General features: G+C 42.0%; 1 protein-coding gene across 3 annotated transcripts in view; it reads right to left on the reverse strand.

Moving 5' to 3' along the window:
• The window catches only part of MYO16 (myosin XVI), a 303,016-nt gene that overhangs the window by 175,949 nt on the left and 113,394 nt on the right, over window positions 1-13,673 (reverse strand). For all 3 annotated transcript variants that reach the window (XM_069883455.1, XM_069883453.1, XM_069883454.1), the window contains exons 6-7: window positions 11,316-11,440; window positions 7,821-7,946 (exon numbers count right to left, since the gene is read on the reverse strand). In XM_069883455.1, coding sequence (XP_069739556.1) covers window positions 7,821-7,946; window positions 11,316-11,440 — 251 coding nt within the window. The remainder of the gene's footprint in view (window positions 1-7,820; window positions 7,947-11,315; window positions 11,441-13,673) is intronic.

The following is a 13,673-nucleotide window of genomic DNA, read 5'->3' on the forward strand; positions in this document are numbered from 1 at the left end:
GGAGGAGCTGCTGGCTCTGTCTGAGCTTTGAACTCTTGAGTTATTATCCAACTCCCAGTGCCACTACCACAGATCCTTTATTCCCTTGTCTTTACTACTGGAGAGACACCTGCTTAAGCTGTAAATTCAGAAAGCTGGAGGATTTATGCAAATGTCCTGATGTGCTACTTTGCAAAGCAATGAATATGCATCATCCAATTTGCATGCACACCCAACGGTAAATTCCTTCAGCCCTCCTCTCTTCTCCCATGTCAAAATCAACATTTCTTTATGCTCCTCTCTCTCTCTGTTTCAGAGTTGCACCTGGTTCACCATTCATCTTTTATTCACACCACTCCATCATTTCTTATCTTTCAAGCCCTTTTTTCTCTGTTCCTTTTATCTGAGACATCCAGGTCCTTAGATGTATGTCCCCAACTTGTTTTCATCTAGAGCCTTCCTGGTGGTCGTTTCCCTTTTTTGGAGACAATGCTATATTTATTTCCCTTCTTGACATCCATTCCTTCATCTCTTTGACTAAGCCCTCCCCACGCTCTTGCTGTGATTTCCTTCCAGCTGCTGTTACTTCTCAGGTTCCCATTCCATTTTCTCTGGACGTGGTCCTCAGCACGCTCTCATCCACAGTGAGAAACTAGTGGATCGATGATGCCAGATCAAAATCAGTATCATTTGTTTGGACCATAAATCTCACCCTGCTGCGTGAAACAGTGAAATCTCCAAGTATTATTCTAATATCTGAGGTGTTGACTCAGAATCACAGAGTGACCTGAGTTGGAAGGGACCCACAAGGATCACTGAGTCCAACTCCAATCCCTGCATAGCACAATCCCAACGTTCACACCATGTGTCTGAGGTCACTGTCCAAATGCTTTTTGAACATAATCAGGCTTGGCTCCATCACTACTTCCCTGGGGAGCCTGTTCCAGTGCTCTTGTTCCTCTGAGTGAAGAACCTTTCCCTAACATCCAACCTAAACCTTCCCTGGCACATCTTCCTGCCATTCCCTTGGGTCCTGTCATTGGTGACAGGAGAGAAGAGCTCAACGCCTGTTCCTCCTCCTTCCCTTGAGAGGAAGTAAACTGCTGTGAGGTCCCCCCTTGGTCTCCTCTTCTTGAGGCTGGACAGACGAAGTAACTTCAGCCTCATACAACTTCCCTTCTAGACCCTTCACCAACTTTGTGGCTTCCTCTGGACACTCTCCAGCAGCTTGATATCCTTTTTCTACACCAGAGCCCAAAACTACATATAATACTCGAGATGGGGCTCCACCAGCGTGACAATCATCTCCCTCAACCTTACAGAAATGCCATTTTTTCACTAAATACATTCATTCACTAGACACAACAAAACCCTAAGCAAAACACACAGAATACCAGTGGTTACATCATTATTATCAGCAGTCTTCACCACCAAGTAAGGTGGCCAACATCTTCACTTGTAAGAACCAGTTTTCAGTTGCTCATAAAGCTAAATTTATTTCACTCGGCTGGAAAAATGCACATTTACCTCACAACGTGATTTTTGTTAGGCAATTTGCTAGTATTGCTGCCTCTGACTGATTATGATTTTTTATTGTTTTTTAAGTAGGTAGAAAAATCAAGCAATCAAAAATGAAGCACTTCTGGGACCAGGGTGTGGAAAGAAATATGCTCAACCCTTGTGAGCTCCAAGGTTTGTATGATTTTGAGGCTTTATATTAGGCAGAAGATTAATTCCGCAGGCTGAGAATATTCCTCTAGTTATCTGTTTGGATAATTATCAAAACTTGGCAGATTTTCAAACCTTTGGGAAAAAAATCATAGCCACCAGATGCTTACAAGACAGGTTTTAGGTTATAATGGATAAATCAAAGACCTCGCTTTTAATAGTATGGTCCACCATAGGCCAAAAAGTAAATCTAACCACTATCAGGAGCTAGTGGATGATCATTAAGGTCCCTTCCAACCCAAACGATTCTATGATTCTGTGGTTGTTGTTATTATTATTATCACCATCATCATCTTCGTTATTCAGCTTCTGTGATAGAAGTGCTGTAAATTCATGTACCCATACATTCAGCAGATGGAAAAAATAAGATCAGATAAGTCATCTGGTGGAAAAAAAAGCCAAAATCTCATATATTAACCCTAAACAAAAGCAATGTAATTCAGAGGCTACATAGTATTTTGTACATGAATGCAAATCTGATCCATAATTTTGCTCTAGACACAGAAAATGACATCTGAAACTCATTACATATCTCTTAATACAATATAGACAAGGAAGATATTTGTTTCTATTTGTGTGCAGAAAGAAAGGGACCACCTGTGGTCAGCAAAGGGGAACAGATTAGAAAAAGTAGGTTGTGGGAATAAGATTAACAGCAGGGTAGAAAGAGTGGAGGAGGAAAAAATAGAACAGAACACGGATAAAATGTTGGACTTTAGAACTAACAGCACGAAATGAAAGAACTGGGAGGAAAGAAGAGAAACGTGGCAAGGATCCAGGTTGCAGGTAGAGACAGACCAAGCAGAAAAAGAAAATGAAAGAAGAGAGCGACACGGTGAGGGAAAAACACTGAGATTGAACAAGGGAGAACGAGAGCATGAGCCAATGGGAAAAAGGGATAAGTATAGCAGAAAGGCAGGAAGGTTGGCATGAAGCCGAAGGAGAGAAAAGAGAAAGCTTGGATGAGAACCAGGGAGAGGAGGAGGGGCAGAAGCTGGCTGCGCAAGGAAATCAAGACTGGGATAACACAAGCGTGGCAAGGACATGAAGCCAGGCAAATGAATGGGACAATAAGGCAAGAGAATAAAGAGAAGAATGGAACAGACTGGAGGCAACGGGCCAAATGAGGTTACGTGTGGGAGGAACGAACCATGAGGACTGTTGTTTATACACAGAGTTGGAATGGAACCCAGGCTCCTCAAATGTCACACTACCTTCCTGATATGTTTAACCTACATGGCTTAAAAGAATGCCTTGAAACCTCTGAAATACCTCAAGCAAAGGACAAATGTTTTCAGCTACCTAACCAGATGACAAAGGTCATTTAAAAGTTCTTCTACTGCTGAAATCACAGAATCATTAGGTTGGAAAAGACCTCCAGGATCATCGAGTCCAACCATTCCTATCAATCACTAAACCATGTCCCTCAGCACCTCGTCCACCTGTCCTTTAAGGTCCTTTAAACCCCTCCAGGGAAGGTGACTCAACCATCTCCCTGGGCAGCCTGTTCCAGTGCCCAATAACCCTTTCCATAAAAAATAAATTCTTTACTTAAGACTGATAACCTACATCTCTATTTTTCAATTAGACAGACAAAAAAGAAAAAAACACTAGGGAAAAATGTGTGATCCTGTGATTAAAAGTGCTTCTAAGTTATGGTCCTGTGAGTTCTTGATTAATATAACAGAGAGGATCATAATTCTGGCACTTCTCACAGTTTATGTCTGAATAGTCTTATTAGACATCTTGCTCACATATTCTTCTCATTTTTATTTATACGTGTATGCATTCATATGAATCATAGAATGAGAGAATGTTTTGGGTAGGAAGGGACCTTAAACACTGTAAACACTGAGAGGGTTAAAGTTATTTTGTAAACTGAGGTTGTCTCTCATCTGTATAGGAAGTTCAAACTTGTAAATCTATTTTCTTATTATTTGGTATTGTGTGAATCTGGCTTTTCTTGCCTTGAAGTTCTGTATCCAAATTTAACATTTGAATCATTTATAGAAACCTTCTGAATACGTTGAGAGTGAAAGAAAGATATCACAGGCAGAAATTCCAACGTGGTCTCTCTGCTTGAGGAAAACGTGTGTAATTTGATTTAAGGGAAATGCAGTTCTTCGACCCGAGTCCAATCATGCAAGTCAAAGATGAACAAGAACACCAAAGAAAAGAATCATAAAATCATAGAATTATAGAATCATAGAGTATTTTGGGTTGGAGGGACCTTAAAGATCACCCAGTTCCAACTGGCCAGGAGGATGCTGACCTTCTTGGCCACCTGGGAACAGTGCTGGCTTGTTTTCAGCCAACTGTTAATAACATCTCCAAGTCTTTCTCCTCCAGGCAGCTTTCCAACCACTCCTCTCCAAGCCTATAGCATCACATGGGGTTGTTGTGACCCAAGTGCAGAACCTGGCATCAGCCTTGGTGAATCTCATGCAATTGGCCTCAACCCATTGATCCAGAACTTGTGACTGGCCAAACTTGAATGAGATAAAACATAATTTCCTTCAATGAGTTCAAGTATCTCCTTTTCCTTGAAGGATATTCTAAAGATCTGTGTATATTTTTTTCTATTCTGGGGTCAATATGCACTTAAAGAAAAGAAAATTTCCTTCTCCAGGAAAGCTGGGGAGGGGCTCTTGATCAGGGAGTGCAGGGAGAGGATGAGGGGATTAGTTTTCAGCTGAAAGAGGAGAGATAGAGATGAGATCTTAGGAAGAGACATTCTGCTGTGAGGGTGGGGAGGCCCTGGCCCAGACTGCCCAGAGCAGTGGTGGCTGCCCCATCCCTGGAGGTGTTCAAGGCCAGGTTGGATGGGGCTTGGAGCAACCTGATCTAGTGGGAGGTGTCCCTGCCCATAGTAGTGGATGATCTTTAAGGTCCCTTCCGACTCCAACTGTTCTATGAAAATTCAACTATAGTTTATATTTGAGTTAAATGACTAATGTGTTCTGGTAACAATGAGCAAATGAGATCCCAAAGTAAAGAAGGGTGATCTCCTAGATGTCAGCACAGAGTCCCTTCTATGACATGAAAGAAATAAGGTGCCTGAACAAAATAACCAGACAGAGAAGTACGTTTCAGTCCAAGCAAACAAGCCAAAGACGTGTATTAAGGGAGAATATACTCACAAAATGGCACTCATAGAATTGCTTGCTTAGAAAAGACCTTTCAGTCCAATTGTACCTGTCCTGAGCACCTCATCTTCCTGTCCTATAAATCCCTCCAGGGATGGGGACTCCACCACAGAATCACTAGGTTGGAAAACACCTCCAGGATCATCGAGTCCAACCATTCCTATCAACCACTAAACCATGCGCCTCAGCACCTCATCCACCTGTCTTTTAAACACCTCCAAGGATGGTGACTCAACCGCCTCCCTGGGCAGCCTCTGCCAATGCCTAAGAACCCTTTCAGTGAAGAATTTTTTTCTTTATGTCTAATCTGAACCTCCCCTGGTTCATCTTGAGGCCATTTCCTCCCGTCCTACCACCTGTCCCTTAAGAGACCAGCTCCCACCTCTCTACAACCTCCTTTGAGGCAGTTGTAGACTGTAGCAAGGTCTCCCCTCAGCCTCCTCTTCCTCAGGCTCAACAACCCCATTTCTCTCAGCTACCTCTCACAACACTCCAGGCCCTTGACCAGCTTCGTTGCCCTTCTCTGGACACACTCCATCCCCTCAACATTTTGTAGTGAGGGGCTCAAACACAGGATGCGTAAAATATGCTAAGAAACAATAGTCAGGTTTCTGAGCTTACTCAACAGATTTTATTTATTTTGGGATATTTTCAATTTATTAATGGGAAATCCTTGCTGGTGCAGGAGTTAGCAGTTCAACAATTCTCTTCTTTTTTTTTTTGACATCCTGAAGCTGTTAAGCCTCAAAGCCAGAGGCTAAATATATCTCACTAAGTAAAAGAGTGGAATGGAGTAAACTTAAGTATCCCTTATAATCCATACTGCTTAACTGTTAGCTCTATCCTTTACTCTGCTTTGGACCACTCCAACCAGCTCTCTATGAACAAGACTAATCTCCTCTAAAGGAAACTAGCTCTGTACAGTATGAATGTGAGCCAGGCAGTCGCCTGGCTTAATCTCTAGCCTTCTTTTATTTAGCAATTTAACAGTTTAGACTTAGGCAGCATCCCCTAAGGATGAAATTCTGGAAGACGTAGTGTTTAAGCTTCTGGGGAGGCAGCTCTGACCTGCCTGCCTCCGATAGCTGGTTTGAATGGTGACACTTCTGTGATAAACAACAAAGAAACAGCTTGTGCCTGGGAATTGTGCCAAAGTACCCAAGGCAAACGTCAGAGCCGCAGCCTATTCCCACCACAGGGAGAGCGAGCGTGTGCTTTCCTGATCACAGAAGCTTGGAAGGTGTCCAGCGGGGACAGCACTTCCAATGCCAGCTTACTAGCTGTTCAAAAAGCGACTGCCGTGCTAAATTCAAATTAAGGGGCCAGCCTGAGAAATACAAGTCGTCTTTCCACGCGGTTGGTGCTGGTGCCAGCACGGTACCCAAGCGACGACGCCTGCCCCTGCTCTGCTGGGCATCAGCAGCGAGATCAGAGAAACCAGCCCTCCCCACGCTGCATGAGAATTAGACAATGGAGTTCAACCTGCCACTAGTAACAGTATTAATAAGATATTATGTCCAAAAGGCCTTGTAAAATCTATGTAGGCGAACATGGCAATATTCTAATTTCTTGAGAATTGTTTTGCTGCCCTCATGACCTGATTTTAAAGAAGTTTTTGTCTATTACTAATGCAAATCATAGAAAAGTTTGGGTTAGAAGGGACATTAAAGATCATCCAGTTCCAACATGCCCTTCAATGAGCAGGGACACATCCCACTAGATCAGGCTTCCCAAGGCCCCATCCAACCTGGCCTTCAACACCTCCAAGGATGAGGTAGACACAACTTCCATGGGCAACCTGGGCCAGTGCCTCATCACTCTCGCAGTGAAGAAATTTCACCTTATGTCAAGTCTAAATCTACCCCTCGCTAGTTTATAGCCATTGCCCCTCATCCTATTACTACAAGACTTTGTAAACAGTCCCTCCCCAGCTTTTCTGTAGACTACTACAGGCACTGGAAGGTCACTCTAAGGTCTCCTCGGAGCCTTCTCTTCTCCAGGCTGAACAACCCCAACTCTCTCAGCCTGTCTTGTGTGGGAGGATCTGCACGTAAGTCAGAGAGGTTATCATATTCCAAAATTTTTGAAGCAACTCTGACCATAGCACCTTAATAGTGTCCATTTTGGGGATATTGTTAGAATCGTAATGTGCACTAAAAGTCAAAACTTCTTTTTAGCCCTAACAGCTTCCTGGGGGAAAATAACAACAGTCCTAGAAACTGAGAATAACTTTGCTTAAAAACAAGCCTATTTATCACTTGGGACAAGAGACCAACAACCACCTCGCTACAATCTCCTTTCAGGCAGTTGTAGACAGCGATAAGGTCTCCCCCTCAGCCTCCTTTTCTCCAGCCTAAACAACCCCAGTTCCCTCAGCTGCTCCTCATAAGACTTGTTCTCCAGCCTCTTCACAGCCTCTTCAGTATGACCTGAAGTGGTACTATTGTAACGAAGGTGCACTCAGCATGTCCTGGGAGAGCGAGGATGAAGGAAAAGTGGAAAGGTGGGATGTTAAGAGACACAAGTCATGTTCAGGCATGGTCTTCCAATCCCTAACCCACGCGACCCTTCTGCAACTCAGTGACTGGAAAACTTTGAACGCAACTGCTGTGGATCATGGACGTTCATAGAAATTAACACAGAAAAAAAAAAGAAGTTAGCTAAAACTAAGAGTTTGCCATCATTACATACAAAAGTATTTATTTTGGCTATAATATTTTATATTATTTTATTTTGGATTTTAGAGCAAATTTCTTTTTTGCTGGAGACAAGTTACTGTTGAAGGTAAATGGATTTTAAGAAGCTGTACGGGGCTTTTCGGTGTTAATTGACACCACCTACACTACAGAAACACGTAGGCTTTTCACCTTATAATGAAAATAGTCTCCCTGACTTGAAAATATTTGCTATTGCAACAGAAGACTACCATGAAAAAAACAAAAGCAGGTAAAAAAAATCATGCTTTACCTGTCCATACTTTGCAGCTAAATGTAGAGGTGTCCAGTACTGATTATCCACTGCATTGAGATCAGCCCCGTGATCCAATATCAGAGATGCGACATTCCTGTATCCATTAGCGCAGGCCACGTGCAGCTGCAATAGAAAAGCACCTTAATAGCTCAAAGAATTCATAAGAAACTGTGACATCTACTGTGTATCTTGTCTGCCCCACAGACTGAACTGGCTCTGGCGAGACCCTAGAGCAGCTCCCGTACCTGAAGGGGCCTCCAAGAAAGCTGGGGAAGAACTTTTTACAAAGGTGTGGAGTGATAGGATGAGAGGGAATAGCTTTAAATTGGAAAGGGGAAGATTTAGATTAGACATTAGGAAGAAATTCTTGATGATGGGGGTGGTGAGACACTGGCCCAGGTTGCCCAGGGAAGTTGTGGCTGCCCCATCCCTGGAGATGTTGAAGACCAGGTTGGATGGGGCCTCATGCATCCTAGTGTGGTAGGAGGTGCTCCTGCCCATGGCAGTGGGGTTGGAACTGGGTGATCTTCAAGGTCCCTTCCAACCTAAACCATTCTATGATTCCATGGACTATGTCGTTCCAAAGTCACTATAAGCATAGGAGACACCAAAAATCGAGTGCAAGATATTATTCACCTTATTTGCTATTTCTGGTTCAGCGGCACCAACAGGGTACGCATAACATTTTCCCTATAAACATGTTTGCTGGGTGATGAAACACATTAGAGCCCATCAAATATCTTCCCCTGGAAAGCTGGAAGAATACTCTTGCCCTTGGGGCAGGATACTAATCCTCTATGCTAAAGAATCATAGAATCATAGAATCATAGAATCATAGAATCATAGAATCGCTTGGTTGGAAAAGGCCTTTGAGATCATCGAGTCCAACCATACCTGTCCACTACTAAACCTGATCCCTGAGCACTTTATCTACGCATCTTTTTAGATACCTCCAGTGATGGGGACTCAACCACCTCCCTGCGCAGCCTCTGCCGGTGCCTGGCAATCATTATGGTGAAGAAATTTTTCCTGATGTCTAATCTGAACTTCCCCTGGTGCAACTTGGGGCCATAAATGCTACAGGCTATAAATGCTCTGATATCAAATGTTCAAAAGTACCAAAACAGTCCCATGATTTGACATACTTCCAGCTTTTTTCATAGAAGAAATTACATTTTATGTTCAGACATCAATTTGACAAGTGCTGCTTTAAAGTACTTTAAAAGCTCACAGGACAAAGAGAACACTTTAAAACTGAAAACCTTCAAATGAAAAATGACTACAGGAGAATTTAGAAGAAAATTTAATTGTGCCATATATCAATCTGTGTTTGTTTTATATGTGCATATATTTGTTCTATGAATCCATGAGAATATGTGCATTTATATATTTATAGTATCGATTTTTTTGCCTGATTGATATCAACTTACACACCGACTTCGATATATTTCGTCAAGAGAAAACAAATCTCCTTTTCTGCTTACAAGTGAAATATTTGTTGTTTTCTCTGTACAAATAGATGTGGAGCAACAAAACCTTGCTCAGAGACCCCTTTGATACACATAGAGCTGTCACAGACTGGCTGACTCCACATCCATGAATAGAAATGGAACAGTTTAACAAATACTGGATTTCCCACCAGTTTATCAGACAAAAGTTTTACAGAATAGAAACTGGAAACCAAAGCAGAACGATCCACTCTGTAGCTTCTTATTGCGAGGCCCTGAAAGGAGCTCAAAAAAATTGAAGTTCAACATAAAAACTGCTCCAGCTAACTACAGAAAAGGTTTCATGCAGTGATAGTTCACTGCAAGATCATGACTCAATTTAATGAAGACAATTCCGACTACACCTCAAATATTGTGTTCAGTTCACTACAAGAAGATTGAGGGGCTGGAGCTCGTCCAGAGAAGGGCAGCAAAGCTGGTGAAGGGGCTGGAGAACAAACTTTATGAGAGGCAGCTGAAGGACCTGGGCTTGTTCAGCCTGGAGAAAAGAAGACTGAGGAGAGACCTCATCACTGTCTACAACTACCTGAAAGAAGGTTGGAGAGACGTAGGTGCTGGTCTCTTCTCCCATGCAACAGGTGAGAGGACGAGAGGAATCATCCTCAAGTTGCACCAGGGGAGGCTTAGATTAGACATCAGGAAAAATTTCTTCACTGAAAGGCACTGTCAGAGGCTGCCCAGGGGGGTGGTTGAGTCCCCATTCCTGGAGGGATTTAAAAGATGAGGAGATGAAGTTCTGAGGGATCTGGTTTAGTCGTGGACAAGTATGGTTGAACTCAATGATCTCAAAGGCTTTTTTCAACCAAGTGATTCCGTGATTGTAAAGTATTAAGTATAATACAATAGAAACAACTGTGCATTTTATTGTGACTTAGCAGCTTAGTTTAAATGCACCTGAAAACTGGAAGTTAAATGAATGTTTTTATGAACTGAACTAAAAGTTGGGTTGTTTCTTCCCCTGCTTCCCTCCTGTTTTTAACTAGTTAACTGGGTGGCCAACCCAAAAGTCATAGCTTATTGTAGAGACAGAGCCAGGGGCTCAATTCAACAATCTCAGATAAGAGGCTGGAAATTTTTTCAGTTATAATTTAAACATTCTGTAGATACTAAAATATAGAATTAAACACCAATGACACTGGTGTCTAATCTGAAACTGTGCCAGTAGAACTACTTGAGGTGATTTCCTCCTATCACCTGTCCCTTGGGAGAAGAGACTGCATGGGGTCGTTTTGTCCCAAGTGCAAGACTTTCCACTTGGCCTTGTTGAACCTCCTGCCGTTGATCTCGGCCCGTTGACCCAGACTCCTCATGACCATTTATTGTTGAGTGGAATTTTTTATGCAAGGAGAACATTCTACAGGCATGGTGTCTAGGAAGAACGCATTAATTTTAAAGTCATTTTGTTACATTAATCTTAGAAGTATTTGACAGTTGAAGAAGTAGTGATTGTGAAAAAAAAAAATAGGATAGGAGATCTACTAGCAGAAGAAAAGTATAATGAAACCCAGCGACTACAGACACCATCAAATCTGGGAGAAGGAATACTTATCCAGTGATGAGGTGGATGCTTCATTACGCTGAATCAAGACTGGATAGCTAAATGAAACAGTGTTTTAGCCTCACTGAGCAAGAAGATATGAGCCTAAACTAGGAATCACAGAGCGAAGTTTCAGGCCCTCAATGTGTAAGACCACAAGTGTCTGCTGCAGTTCTAAACTCTATTTATTTTGTGCTTCAATTTTGAGTTTCTTATTCAGTGGCTAGGAGTAAAAAAGTTATCATTAAGACACAGATGTTGCACTAACCTACTTTAAAACCTGTACTATGCATGGCATTGACATCTATTTTCAAAAGACCAGATGAGAACCAAAAACTTACACAACCTCATTCCACTTCTTAAAGAATTGCCTTGCAGACCCTCTCCCCAATAACCAGTTACAGTATGTGCATGTTCATAGGGTGGTGATTATCTGTTCTCACTCACCAAGGTAACTCCCTCATCATTCTTCTGATTCACACTTCCTCCACTCGATATAAGCTGTCGGACATCCGTAAGCATTGTCATAGGTCTCTGTATCTTCATTTGGCGCAACGAATTCAGCTCTACACCTGGAAACAAAGAAAAGGTTGTGCTATTTCAGTCATCAATAAAAACCAGGTGGATGATTCTGTGTCCTGAGTTTCTAAAAGTTAAATCAACACTTAATTAGACCTCGGGGTATGTTTACAGAATGTTTGCTGACTTATAGTTACCAACTTAATGGTATCTTTATTTATCAGTCACTACAAGAATGATTTAACGTCAGTCAGCAATAACAAATCATAGAACCAAATCATCGAACCATAGAATTAGAGAATCATAGAATCGTTTGGGTTGGAAGGGACCTTAAAGATCATCCAGTTCCAACGCCCCTGCCATGGGCAGGGACACCTCCCACTAGATCAGGTGCCCAAGGCCCCATCCAACCTGACCTTGAACACCTCCAGGGATGGGGCAGCCACAACTTCCCTGGGCAATCTGTGCCAGGGCCTCAACACCCTCATCGTGAAGAAATTCTTCCTTAGGTCTAGTCTAAATCTGCCCCTCTCCAGTTTATACCCATTGCCCCTACCACTACAAGTCTTTGTAAACAGTACCTCCCCAGCTCTCTTGTCGGCTGATCTCCTGTTAATATCCAACAACAAGTTTAATCATTTATTTATGTATCAGTGGCTACATGGATGATTTAATATCATTCAGAGAAAAAACAAATAAATAGGACTGATCTCCTACTTACTTATACCTATGAGCAAGTTTACTCATATCTTTATTTATCAGTCGATTTTTTAACAGCAACAACAAATAGAATCGTGGAATCATCGAATAACCAGGTTGGAAGAGACCCACCGGATCATCGAGTCCAACCATTCCTATCAAACACTAAACCATGTCCCTCAGCACCTCGTCCACCCATGCCTTAAACACCTCCAGGGAAGGTGACTCAACCTCCTCCCTGGGCAACTCAACAATTTTGTATCTTCCCAGGGTATTTTTAACTGGGACTAGTTCTTCAACTGAACCAAGATCATTGCAAGCCCCCATAAACCAAGAGAAAACATTGTTTCATGGAGACAAGAACCCAATGCGAAAGAATGAAAGGAATGAAGGACACGGGACTGCCTGTGTCAGCATTGCTGCTGAAAGAAAGTTGTCAAAGTACAGCTTTAAAAGAAATATAAGGAAGGCAGTTTATAACGAGAAGAAAGCGCGGCCTCCAGTGTGAAGAGATTTAAAATTAGAAACAGAGAGTACAAAAAAAATTGCTAAGTGGTTAAATTAGTAACTGGCTGTGGCTTGATTGGAATTTCTAACCAAAATTCAGGCTTTGACTCTTCTGCTCCTAGCTTCATGTGGTCACTTATATCCATATATAGAAACTGTAATTAAAGGACAAAAATCCTTCCTTTATGCCTTGGCCATGACATAACAAAACCCACATGAAGAAATAACTTCTTGGTTCTGATCCACATTTTTAAGTGAACTTAAAAAGTAATAAATAATACATTAATTTAAATAATATGTATTTAACTTAAATATTTTGCTTGAAAAAATAATTTATCGTGGCCTGAAGGGGGTCTACAGGAAAGCTGGGGAAGGACTTTTTACAAAGGCGTGGAGGGATAGGATGAGGGAGAACGGCTTTAAATTGGAAAGGGGAAGATTTAGATTAGGCATTTGGAAGTAATTCTTCATTCTGAGGGTGGTGAGGCACTGAAAGAGGTTGCCCAGGGAAGTTGTGGCATCCATCATCCCCGGAGGTGTTAAAGGCCAGGTTGGATGGGGTCTTGGGTTCTAGTGGGACATGTCCTTACCCATCACAGGGGGGGTTGGACCTGGATGACCTTTAAGGTCCCTTCTAACCCAAACCAATCTATGATTCTATGATCTATATACATGATGTTGATAGCTTAAACGAGATAACCACCCAAAAGCAGAATTGAGTAACATCCTATTGCCTGGCGGCTGCTCTATTGGAACACAGAGCGGATTTCAAAGGACGTCCTGAGTGTCTCCTAACAATCCATTTATTCATTTTGTCAGAACTCAAGTTTTTATGCCTGCATCGCATTTCACTGTAATGACTTCAAACTACTTGATGACATTTACAGATTAATGATGCCATATGGTATCAATTAAACCTCATTTTTCCTTTCCCTTTCTGCCTATTTCCTGCTTTTTGCGACAGTAAATTGATACTTCAAGATTCTTTCGCCAGTGACCCAACTCTCTTAAATGTGTCAGTTTAAATTTCCAAAACACTATGTGATGTGAAGGGCTATTTACACCCAAAATTAGCTATGA

The sequence above is a fragment of the Phaenicophaeus curvirostris genome, chromosome 1 (genome assembly GCF_032191515.1).
Source record: "Phaenicophaeus curvirostris isolate KB17595 chromosome 1, BPBGC_Pcur_1.0, whole genome shotgun sequence".
Lineage (NCBI taxonomy): Eukaryota > Metazoa > Chordata > Aves > Cuculiformes > Cuculidae > Phaenicophaeus > Phaenicophaeus curvirostris.